The 13368-nt window shown below is 33.8% G+C and overlaps 1 protein-coding gene across 1 annotated transcript in view; it reads left to right on the top strand.

Annotated features, from left to right (window-relative positions):
• LRP1B (LDL receptor related protein 1B) overlaps positions 1-13368 on the top strand; it is a 1918909-nt gene that overhangs the window by 1638610 nt on the left and 266931 nt on the right. The window contains exons 53-55 of the mRNA XM_047084146.1: positions 1127-1249; positions 4722-4862; positions 6231-6418. Of these exons, the coding sequence (XP_046940102.1) occupies positions 1127-1249; positions 4722-4862; positions 6231-6418 (452 nt within the window). The remainder of the gene's footprint in view (positions 1-1126; positions 1250-4721; positions 4863-6230; positions 6419-13368) is intronic.

Below are 13368 nucleotides of genomic sequence, written 5' to 3' on the forward strand. Positions count from 1 at the left end.
AAGTAGCAGAGTGACTTTTTGCAAAACCTTTCTCTTTCTAGTATACTATAGTGACATATATCAGATTCTTTTTTTATTTTACTTAAAAGTGAGATATAATTGACATATAACATTATATGAGTTTTAGGTAAACAACATAATGGTTTGGTCTATGTGATATTTTACAGTAATTACTATAATAAGCTTAGTTAGCATCTATTCTATAGCAGATTTTTTATATTCAAAATATCTCAAACAACCTTGAGTCCTAACACACATTAATCTTTTAAATATTAGACAAAGTAATTGAAAATATTTAAATGATCTCTTCAAACCACTATGATTCCATGCATATAGTATTAAAGTTTATTTACTCTGCAAAACTTACCAGTTTTTGAACTTTTGCTGAAGGTTATTGGACATTTTGGTCAACTATTTTCCCCATTGGTTAGGACCCTTGTTAGAGCATTGTTTTCATGAATCAGGGTTCCGAAAGAATCAGTATTCCATTTCATGGATCAGTATTCTTAATTTGATGTGGTACTTAGTTATTGGGCTTATCAGACCATAGATCTTAACCTATTTCAATATCCCAAAGTCACCCAAGTTTTATTTTCATCTTTGAAACAATAGTTTTCTTAGCTATTTTGATGTTTTCTTTTCACTTTCATCATGAGCATTAGCACTCGGTAGTCTTTTCAGGTTCATTTTTCACAAAGAAGCAAGGTTTTTATCACTTTACTAGCAATCCTGCAGGCATAAGGAGAGAAAAAACCCAGCCACATTATTACAGTTGAATGATTTTTTTTATCACTTATGAACTTTTGAATTCATCCTTTAGCAAACTTACAAATTGCTAAATGGCCTGAAATTTCAGGGTCACTGTGGAATTGGTGAATGTATTAATACTAAAACTTTGAATCAGTGTTCATATATTTCATATATAAATATATGCATGTTAATATATATTATGAATTTATATGTATGTCCATATATTTATTATGAATGGAATATTGAGCAAACTTTTCTTTTTTTGTAAATAACTATGAATTATTGAGTATAATAGCATACATTCCCCAAAGTCCTAAGGTGGGGGAAGATGAAATAGGTTCTCATCTAACTTTATTTTTTGTGGTATCTTTATTAGCTCCCAATAACACATGTGATGAAAATGCTTTCATGTGTCATAATAAAGTGTGCATCCCCAAGCAGTTTGTTTGTGACCATGATGATGACTGTGGAGATGGCTCCGATGAGTCACTGCAGTGCGGTAAGTATACCCAAACTTTTCATAGAAGATGTTGTCAGGCTGAGTAAGAATCTTTTAAGATATCTTAAGAAATACATAAATACAAGAACAACACATTTCTTTAGGCACTAAGGACATGTAAACTCAGTAATATATAGATGCGCCACAATAACTTCTTTAAGCTCTAGCTTAATTAGACATTGACTTGGAGATCATGCCTACGTGTAGCATATTCTTATTAGGAGCCACACAGGGAAATGTTTATGAAAATGTTTTTGGTTTAAAGTGCTTTAAACTTTAAAGACAATATATGGCTAGCTAGGTCAGTCTTATAGCCAAATGAAATACTTGAGTGAGAAAAAAAAAAGAATTCACAACTATCAGAGAAATTGGATACGTAATATTTTCCTTTCACCTTATCCTTTTACATGTACACTTATTTGTTAAAATTGAATAATATAATGATAAAATGTATCTTATTGCATATATATTTATAGGACCAGTACATATACAATATACACATAAATACAAATATAACTTTTGTAGTGAAAATCATTAAAAATTCCTAGTTGAAATTGAATTCTTACATGAACCTAGTATTTTTGTAAGAAGAAAAAAAAAACTTAAATACATACATGAGTAAATGTAAAATGAAAAGCATTAAAATCCACATATAATGATGAAAGGCAGTAGATTTAGTGCCCTCTTTTGTTCTTCCTGTGTTGTGTCTATAGCCTTGGTTTTTGATAGCAGTCTCTGATAGAAATCATTGGATACCAGTTTTTATGATCATTTCACCATTGAGTCATGGATTCAATGTGATGTTTTAAAAGATACATCATAACTCAAGGTGTTAATCAGAAGTACAATTAATTCTGATTGAATACCTTCCCTCTGTTAGACACTTACTCAGTTGAAATGGAGATGAATGAGACAGAGATAGAAGAAATTGCAGACAAACAGGAAGATCAGAAATACAATATAGAAAAATAGCACACATTGTCAGATGGCAATAAGAATCACAATACATGGGAGCAAAGCTGAGAGAATAGTCTTTGAGTCACTAAAGAATAAAGAAGCAAGGATTGTTAGAGAAAGTCATATTTGGATGGTAGAGAACATACACAGTGGTTAAAAGCTTGGACCTTAGAGGCAGACAGCCTGGGTCCAGATCCTGGCCCTGCCCCTTACTATCTGTGTGATCTTTGAAAAGTTATTTCACCTTTTTGTACCCAAATTCTTCATCTATTTTAAATATATATATATATATATATATATATATATATATAATGTATAATATATCTATATCTATATCTATATCTATATATATCTATACATATATAAAGGATGTTAAGAGAATTAAGTTGATATTTGTAAAGTGCTAAGAATAGTTTTGCATACATAGAAAGTTCTTCGTATGTTTACAAATGACTGTAAATTGACATGGTTGAAGAATAGCAATTAGTCTTTTCTGAGGTAAGTTAGAAAGTTGAAGCTGGATTCTAAAAAGTCTGGAATATTTGTTAAGGAATTTGTTTTTAATTATTTGGCTCCTAGTTGGCAACACACATTTGAAATAGGGAAATGCCACAGTCAAAATATGTTTCAGGACCATCTTTTTCAGCAGAGTGGATGAAATATTACCCTGGGAGAGGGGAGACATTAGGGAGAAAGTAAGCTAACTAGAAAATTATTGCAATATTTCTGATGATTAATGATGTGATGATAAGCCAGGGCAGAAATGGTGGAATGAGGAGAACAGAATGAGTCAGAATTCATCTACGGTCAGATATGGAGGAGAAAGGAGAATTTCTAGCTCGGATGACTTGGTGGATGGTGTGTTACTATTAATGAACTTTGGAACACAAGAGATTAAGGGCCAAGTTTTGCAGATGCAGAAGAGAAATGTAAAAAAGAATTAATTTTGGATACTTTGAATATGAAGTGTTAATCAGACAATCACATGGAGCTGTACAGTGAGTGTTTGAAAATTTAGTTCCAGAAACCAAAGGATAACCAGGAAAATAAGATTAATTTGGTGGTCATTGGCATAAAGATGATATTCAAAATGTAGCCAAGAATGAGAACACCCAGCACTGCAGAAAGGAAAAGGGGAAAGCAACATGTTGAAGATTGAAGTTAGGGCTTCACCTGCAATATTTTAGGATGGAACAGGAGTTGACTTCATACAGAAAGAAGGATAAAAGGGAACAGCAAACGTGAAGTTAGAAAGATGTCCAGGAGAGTGGATTATAAATATTAAATTAGGAAATTATTTACAGGGTAGTGTGCTCAACATCAAATGCTGAAGGAAAGTGAAATAGATAGAGTCTGAGACACCTTTGAATTCACTTGTCACTTGGTATTTGTTAGCTCAAAGAGGAATTTCAGAAGGCATGTGGAAATGGATATTAATGAATTGAGGAAGAGCTGGAGATAAGTGAGGAAACGCTGGCTAGGGTAGTAGGAAAGAAGAGTAAGGTATAGTTAAGAGTTATGTGGATGGATTTTTATTGTTACTGGGCTGGGAGAGACTTGAATGTAATGTACATATTGAACTATTGACTGAGAAGAATGAACTAGTGAGGAACGGGAGGGAAGAAAGACCAGGGAAACTGGAGTATTTTAGAACTCTCTAATTTTGCCATTCTATGTGACAAACATCTCAATTATATAATCATTGTTGAATTATTTTTCTATTGGAATTTTGTCTATTTGTTAATAAACATACAGATCTTATTCCCTCTTTTCAAAAGTAGAATATTTGCCAGATTTACCAGAAAGTTTCTTAATGGAAATGATAGTTTTTATTGTTAACAAACTTAGGAGAAATTCTATCTAATACTCATAATATTCAAAATCAAATGAGTTTTACTTACAAACAAGCATAGATATGAACATTAAAAATTGATGGGTTGATACTGTGATTTGAATAAAGCTTTTTAATACCTCTAAGTATCAATATATAGGATAATTACAATAGTTTTGTTTTTATTGCTTTATAAATTTACTTTTCTTTTATTTTAGCAATGTCTTTACAGTTTCAACACTGCTTCCCAAACACAAACATAGCATTACAGCTTCTGAGAATAATCACTTCATCCATATGTTCTGGTGCTATACCTAATCAAGCTTAGTCTTGAAAAAAATGTAATAGCTTTATTCTTGTTTTTCATTCAGAGGGAAATTTTTAGAAGACAGATAATAGTTGAACAGAGATGGTATGGTATCCTCGAGTATTGCATTTCTGTTTCCTCACTCAGAAACACTAAGATTGCCTTGTTTTTTACTTTATTTTCTGGCCCTTAATCCTACTTTTCAACCACAAATATCTCTTCATTATGACCACTGTTCCCAAAAGAAATTAGAAACATTTATCATAGGAGACATGGGTAACTCCCATGGTTAACTAGGTATAGTGTACATTGGGGGATGTAGTTTTAATGAGTATTTGTTATATGAATTAGAAGGTTTGTTTTTTTTTTGTCTCTAGCATATCGACAGTGTAATGTGGAAGAATTTAGTTGTGCTGATGGACGATGCCTCCTAAGTACTCAATGGCAGTGTGATGGAGACTTTGATTGCCCTGACCATTCTGATGAAGCACCTTTAAACCCAAAGTGCAAAAGTGCAGGTACAGAAAATATATAATATGCTTATTCCACAATTTGCTTTCTACTTTATATTTTTAAGTATTTTTTTAAAGTTTATTCATTTTTAAGAGATAGAGACAGTGTCAGCTGGGGGGAGGGGAGGACAGAGAGAGAGAGGGAGACACAGATTCCGAAGCAGACTCCAGGCTCTGAGCTGTCAGCACAGAGCGTGATGTGGGACTCGAACCCATGAACCATGAGACCATGACCTGAACCAAAGTCAGACGCCCAATAGACTGATCCACCCAGATGCCCCTCCAACATTTGCTTTTTAATGGCAAAACTGTGACTCTGATTGTCATTGTAGTATGATATTCAAGGAAAAATGCAAATAATTAAGCATATGATGTTTCAAGTGATACCATGCAAGATCCTAGTAATCAACTATGTTTTGAAACTACTTTTAGAAATTTAAATCTGTGCCAAAATACAAAGATTTGAGGCAATGAACTTAATGAATCCATCGCCTTGCCCCCTTTGAAAAAGTTATTTTTTCTTAATACATGATTATGTGAAAATAATTTTCTGGTATGGTCCTATTTGAAAATTTAAACATAAAATAAGCTGAGATTTACTGAGAGAAAGTCTGTATGAGTCATACTTAGGCACAATGAAATAAATTGCATATCACTTGAACAGAAATATATACATAGCCAAACTTGGTCTATTTATCATTTCACTATTCCAAAGACTGAATACATAGTCATATATTTAAAATAAACCCAATTGCTTTTTTCTCATGTACTTTACATGCTAATAGGCTTTCTTTTATCATGTATGATAATGAGTAATATTCAAGTCATCAGGTTGTAAGTACCTGCAAAACCTAAACTCCTTTCCATAGATATATTTGGAAAAACTATTATTCACCACAAATGTCCTTTTTATGCCCTGACTTAAAAATGTCAACGTTATATTTCCAGGAAGAAAAAGAATTTAGGAATATCACAGATTCTAGATTCTTAATTTTTAGTGACATATAATTTCTTAGAGGCCTGTGGCTTGAGGGAAATGTCAAACTATCATCATACTTTTAAATTCCATCTTCACAATATTGGTGAAGACAGAAATACTCCATTAATTTTACTAGAGATGCTTATTTTGATTGTTAATTTTCATGGCAAAGAAAGATTTTCAATAAGTGTTGAACATGAAAGTACATTTTGCCCTTGATTTTTTTTATATTTTGTGTATAAAATATTACACTATGTATAGAGAATTGTAGATGCACATATATTTACCATAATTTTTGACAGATAAGTTATCATATTTGTGAATGTTTTCAAAAATTGTAGTATAAAGCAATGGCATGCCCTTTATGTTCCATTTGTTTTATTTTCTTTTTCCAGAACAGTCATGCAACAGTTCATTTTTTATGTGCAAAAATGGCAGGTGCATTCCCAGTGGAGGTCTTTGTGACAGTAAGGATGACTGTGGCGATGGCTCAGATGAGAGAAACTGCCATATAAATGAATGTTTGAGTAAGAAAGTCAGTGGATGTTCTCAAGATTGTCAAGACCTTCCAGTCAGTTACAAGGTAGGTACTCATCAAAAATAGCAAATCACACGATACATTAGAATTTGAGATAGTGAACGCTATTTAATCTACTATAACTGTAAGACTTAAAATGCATCATAATATTGTTGAAGATATATGAAAATGTTGAACATTTTCAATGTATGCTGAACATAAAGAAAAACAAAATCAGCAGAAGACCAGTGTTTAGGGAGATACTGTTGGTGGCACAAAAATATGTATGCAACTCTTAAGTTCTCATTTCTTCCCTCATTCTTTCTCCCATCTTTGAAGTGAAATGGACTGAGCATCTGTCTACCACAACATTGGATAATACAATATTGTTCATATAAACAGAAAAAAAACCAGAACACATGAATTATTAGGACTGAGTGCAGGTACACTAAAAATATATCATGCCTAATATCCTAGTTGACTTTTGTTAGTACCATTTTCCTGAGGAGGGTGATTCACTGACAAAACTGATTGGGAAGAATAGCTCTTAAAAACATCTCTTTTTCATTCATGTTGGAAAGGAGGGTGCAAATGAACATAAAATTAAAGCTGCACAGTACGTTTGATTATGGTTGGGGAAATCTTAGGAAGAGCAATTCATTCAGAAGTCACGGTTTTTAAGTGAACACTAGTTCTGTCTGAATCAGCAATAGGACAGGCTCCTCTAAAACACAGACTCAGTCTAATGCCAGTTATAGTATTACAGAGGTTAGATTTTATTCTACTGAATTCCACACTGATCAGAACACACCTGGGGTACTATGCACACTTATGGACAGGGCATTTTAAGAGGAGCCTTGACAAATTGTAGTGTATACAAATTTGTACACCCAGAAGCATAAGGAATATGGAACACACACCTTTAGGAGTTTTCCCTGGAGCAAAGATGAATTGTTATCTGTATTCAAATATATGAAGTACTGGAATAGGGAGCAACCTAGTCTGAGTTTGTTTCGAAGGTTGGAATTATAAATTAGGAGGCGGATTCTGTTCAGTATAAGGAAAAGTGTTGTAAAATACTCTTTACTTGGAAAGAGCTGACTCATTTCTCACTACTAAAGAGGTTAAATTGTGGCTTTCTTTAAAGCATGCTAGAGAAAATATTTGTATATTGCAAAGATGTTGTATCTTTTTTCTTGCCAGCCTTGACATCCCATGATAGGCCACTTTTGTCAAATGGTAAATTTAACCAACCACTTTGGCGTCTGTAATCTCTGAATTTCTGGTATTGTGATTAATTTAACTATATTGATAGGATTTAATTGTATGTAGATGAAACCAGAAAACTACAATGATTGTTTTCCTCTATGCAAAAACAGGGATAAAAACCAAAACACTAAGGAAGCTACATTTGTTACGAAAAATATTTTTTTAGTTTGAATATTGTATTAAGACTTGGTTAAATTTATAGACTTAAAGGGGTGTCTGGGTGGCTCAGTTGGTTAAGCGTCTGACCTTGGCTCAGGTCATGATCTCACAGTTTGTGGGTTCGAACCCCATGTTGGGCTCTGTGCTGACAGCTCAGAGCCTGGAGCCTGCTTCAGATTCTGTGTCTCCCTCTCTCTCCGCTCCTCCCCTGCTTACACTCTGTCTCTTTCTCTCAAAAATAAACATTAATTTGTTTTTTAATTTACAGACTTAAAACACACATGTAGTCACTTATAACATTGTATTGTTGGTAAAATGAAACAAGACAATGAACCAAAATAACTCTTAATGAGATGAATATCTATCAAATAATCAATTTTGGCAATAAATATTTTGAAACCCAATGGAGCAGACAAAAATATTATTAGTGACTTATGCACAATCAATATAAAGTGTTTCTTGAAATATTAGGGAACAGGTCATAGAAATATTACAGATTATTAGTTACAATTTCAATGCAGAGTTTATAAATAGTGCTTTAGTTGTATCTGTATAATATATTCTATATTTCTATATGTTTATGGAATCTATAAATCATAGAATCTGTCTGTCATCCATCTCTCTAGCATCTGTGTATCTTTCCATCTATCTAAAAACTTAAATTTCAAAGTAGATATCCTTACATTTTTTCTACATGTATTTAAAATCTGTCATAACAAATACGGTGGTAAAATCTAACAATTATAGAATATTAGATGACCACCTTTTGATATAACATCCAAATGAGCTTTAGTATTTTTATAATGCCTGCATATAAGAAGTACTTAGTACTCAGAAATGCCATATTTAGAAAACTACTGTGGTAGAAATAGACATCATCCAGAGCATCATATTAAATCATACTATTTTAATTACTTTATAAGACCCATCATACAGAAATACTTGCTTGTTGATAACTTTTAAAAAATCAGTATTTTCACCTTGACTTCTCAGAAGGGGTAATAGAATGAAGTGAGAATTCTAGTTAAAATAGGTAATATATTTATTTAATCATTTAGAAAGTCTCTGTGTCTGATACCTGACAGAATTGCTATGAATAGCATTCGTGAATATGTACACATGTCAAAACTAATGAATAAAATAAAATATCTATTGGGGAAACAAGACCAATATAAAAATTCAAGCAGAATCAGAAATGAGAGATTTAAATAAAGTTTCAAAGCTAACATTTTACGTATTGTGTTAAATATATATATATATATATATACACATACATATACATACACACACATATTTATATTCATGATAATGTGTTGATAGGAAATTGAGTAAAAAGCCTTATATACAACAAAATGCTTATATATTTGGGGGGGGGTGGGAGCTTATTGGTTTCTCGTTTCCAGGAAATGGAGAAAAATATCCAGTAACCAATTTTTCATCACAATAGCTATAGAACATGGCAATAAATCCTCCACCAAATTCTGCAATAAAATGAAAATTGCTTACAAAAGCAAAATTTAGACCTTATGGACTGTGAACAATTTGCACGTTTGTTGTAAGACAAATACAATGTATCTAACTATTCAGCAGGGAGTAATAACATTTACTAAAGCAAGGATCTTATTTTGATGTGAAGGATAATTTACCATGTAAAAATAAATGTACTTCTGGGAGAGAAATAAGTTTTAATGTATGTATTAGAAATAATATTTGTAAAATATTGCTTTAAAAGCTACAAAGAAACTTCTCTGAATTTAATAGGAAAAGTTTGGGTAGCTATATTTCTTTCTGGTAGCTATATGATCCTATATAAAAATTAATACAAATCAGGAAAATTTGAGGTCATTCTTGATGGTGAGAAAAATTAAGATGATATTGAAAATACATAAATCTCACTTTCATAAAAAATGGTTTTTTTTGGTAAATGAAAATGAGAAAATTTAAAACTCAGTTTCCAAGATAGATTAATCTCTCATCTTTTATCTTTGAAGATACAAATTATTATTCTTTTATTTCACTCAACTTATGAAAGCTAGGCTGGTAGAATGTCTCACTGAGACTTTTGGGTTATTTGGGAGCAAAAATGTTTTTGTTAAAACAAGGTTAACAGATTGGGGGAAATGATCTTTTAAAAAAATCTTCTCTTTCAATAAATAATGTTTTAAAAACTTACTGATAACCTCTTAAACATATTTCATTTGTTTATAGAAATCTATATTTAGTCACTTTTACCAATTTTACATTAAGAAATTGATTTTCTATAAATGTGGAAGCTATTTTTTTTTATTTTTTTTTATATGAAGTTTATTGACAACTTGGTTTCCATACAACACCCAGTGCTCATCCCAAAAGGTGCCCTCCTCAATACCCATCACCCACCCGCCCCTCCCTCCCACCCCCCATCAACCCTCAGTTTGTTCTCAGTTTTTAACAGTCTCTTATGCTTTGGCTCTCTCCCACTCTAACGTCCTTTTTTTTGTTTTTTTTCCTTCCCCTCCCCCATGGGTTCCTGTTAAGTTTCTCAGGATCCACATAAGAGTGAAACCATATGGTATCTGTCTTTCTCTGTATGGCTTATTTCACTTAGCATCACACTCTCCAGTTCCATCCACGTTGCTACAAAAGGCCATATTTCATTTTTTCTCATTGCCACGTAGTATTCCATTGTGTATATAAACCACAATTTCTTTATCCATTCATCAGTTGATGGACATTTAGGCTCTTTCCATAATTTGGCTATTGTTGAGAGTGCTGCTATGAACATTGGGGTACAAGTGCCCCTATGCATCAGTACTCCTGTATCCCTTGGGTAGATTCCTAGCAGTGCTATTGCTGGGTCATAGGGTAGGTCTATTTTTAATTTTCTGAGGAACCTCCACACTGCTTTCCAGAGCGGCTGCACCAATTTGCATTCCCACCAACAGTGCAAGAGGGTTCCCGTTTCTCCACATCCTCGCCAGCATCTATAGTCTCCTGATTTGTTCATTTTGGCCACTCTGACTGGCGTGAGGTGATACCTGAGTGTGGTTTTGATTTGTATTTCCCTGATAAGGAGCGACGCTGAACATCTTTTCATGTGCCTGTTGGCCATCTGGATGTCTTCTTTAGAGAAGTGTCTATTCATGTTTTCTGCCCATTTCTTCACTGGGTTATTTGTTTTTCGGGTGTGGAGTTTGGTGAGCTCTTTATAGATTTTGGAGACTAGCCCTTTGTCCGATATGTCATTTGCAAATATCTTTTCCCATTCCGTTGGTTGCCTTTTAGTTTTGTTGGTTGTTTCCTTTGCTGTGCAGAAGCTTTTTATCTTCATAAGGTCCCAGTAATTCACTTTTGCTTTTAATTCCCTTGCCTTTGGGGATGTGTCGAGTAAGAGGTTGCTACGGCTGAGGTCAGAGAGGTCTTTTCCTGCTTTCTCCTCTAAGGTTCTGATGGTTTCCTGTCTCACATTTAGGTCCTTTATCCATTTTGAGTTTATTTTTGTAAATGGTGTGAGAAAGTGGTCTAGTTTCAACCTTCTGCATGTTGCTGTCCAGTTCTCCCAGCACCATTTGTTAAAGAGGCTGTCTTTTTTCCATTGGATGTTCTTTCCTGCTTTGTCAAAGATGAGTTGGCCATATGTTTGTGGGTCTAGTTCTGGGGTTTCTATTCTATTCCATTGGTCTGTGTGTCTGTTTTTGTGCCAATACCATGCTGTCTTGATGATGACAGCTTTGTAGTAGAGGCTGAAGTCTGGGATTGTGATGCCTCCTGCTTTGGTCTTCTTCTTCAAAATTCCTTTGGCTATTCGGGGCCTTTTGTGGTTCCATATGAATTTTAGGATTGCTTGTTCTAGTTTCGAGAAGAATGCTGGTGCAATTTTGATTGGGATTGCATTGAATGTGTAGATAGTTTTGGGTAGTATTGACATTTTGACAATATTTATTTTTCCAATCCATGAGCAGGGAATGTCTTTCCATTTCTTTAAATCTTCTTCAATTACCTTCATAAGCTTTCTATAGTTTTCAGCATACAGATCCTTTACATCTTTGGTTAGATTTATTCCTAGGTATTTTATGCTTCTTGGTGCAATTGTGAATGGGATCAGTTTCTTTATTTGTCTTTCTGTGGCTTCATTGTTAGTGTATAAGAATGCAACTGATTTCTGTACATTGATTTTGTATCCTGCAACTTTGCTGAATTCATGTATCAGTTCTAGCAGACTTTTGGTGGAGTCTATCGGATTTTCCATGTATAATATCATGTCATCTGCAAAAAGCGAAAGCTTGACTTCATCTTTGCCAATTTTGATGCCTTTGATTTCCTTTTGTTGTCTGATTGCTGATGCTAGAACTTCCAGCACTATGTTAAACAACAACGGTGAGAGTGGGCATCCCTGTCGTGTTCCTGATCTCAGGGAAAAAGCTCTCAGTTTTTCCCCGTTGAGGATGATGTTAGCTGTGGGCTTTTCATAAATGGCTTTTATGATCTTTAAGTATGTTCCTTCTATCCCGACTTTCTCAAGGGTTTTTATTAAGAAAGGGTGCTGGATTTTATCAAAGGCCTTTTCTGCACCGATTGACAGGATCATATGGTTCTTCTCTTTTTTTTTGTTAATGTGATGTATCACGTTGATTGATTTGCGAATGTTGAACCAGCCCTGCATCCCAGGAATGAATCCCACTTGATCATGGTGAATAATTCTTTTTATATGCTGTTGAATTCGATTTGCTAGTATCTTATTGAGAATTTTGGCATCCATATTCATCAGGGATATTGGCCTGTAGTTCTCTTTTTTTACTGGGTCTCTGTCTGGTTTAGGAATCAAAGTAATACTGGCTTCATAGAATGAGTCTGGAAGTTTTCCTTCCCTTTCTATTTCTTGGAATAGCTTGAGAAGGATAGGTATTATCTCTGCTTTAAACGTCTGGTAGAACTCCCCTGGGAAGCCATCTGGTCCTGGACTCTTATTTGTTGGGAGATTTTTGATAACCGATTCAATTTCTTCGCTGGTTATGGGTCTGTTCAAGCTTTCTATTTCCTCCTGATTGAGTTTTGGAAGAGTGTGGGTGTTCAGGAATTTGTCCATTTCTTCCAGGTTGTCCAATTTGTTGGCATATAATTTTTCATAGTATTCCCTGATAATTGTTTGTATCTCTGAGGGATTGGTTGTAATCATTCCATTTTCATTCATGATTTTATCTATTTGGGTCATCTCCCTTTTCTTTTTGAGAAGCCTGGCTAGAGGTTTGTCAATTTTGTTTATTTTTTCAAAAAACCAACTCTTGGTTTCGTTGATGTGCTCTACAGTTTTTTTAGATTCTATATTGTTTATTTCTGCTCTGATCTTTATTATTTCTCTTCTTCTGCTGGGTTTAGGCTGCCTTTGCTGTTCTGCTTCTATTTCCTTTAGGTGTGCTGTTAGATTTTGTATTTGGGATTTTTCTTGTTTCTGGAGATAGGCCTGGATTGCAATGTATTTTCCTCTCAGGACTGCCTTCGCTGCATCCCAAAGCGTTTGGATTGTTGTATTTTCATTTTCGTTTGTTTCCATATATTTTTTGATTTCTTCTCTAATTGCCTGGTTGACCCACTCATTCGTTAGTAGGGTG

The sequence above is a fragment of the Lynx rufus genome, unplaced genomic scaffold (genome assembly GCF_022079265.1).
Source record: "Lynx rufus isolate CCGP_SWC_20201006 ecotype Redwood Valley unplaced genomic scaffold, mLynRuf1.p SCAF_2, whole genome shotgun sequence".
Classification (NCBI taxonomy): domain Eukaryota; kingdom Metazoa; phylum Chordata; class Mammalia; order Carnivora; family Felidae; genus Lynx; species Lynx rufus.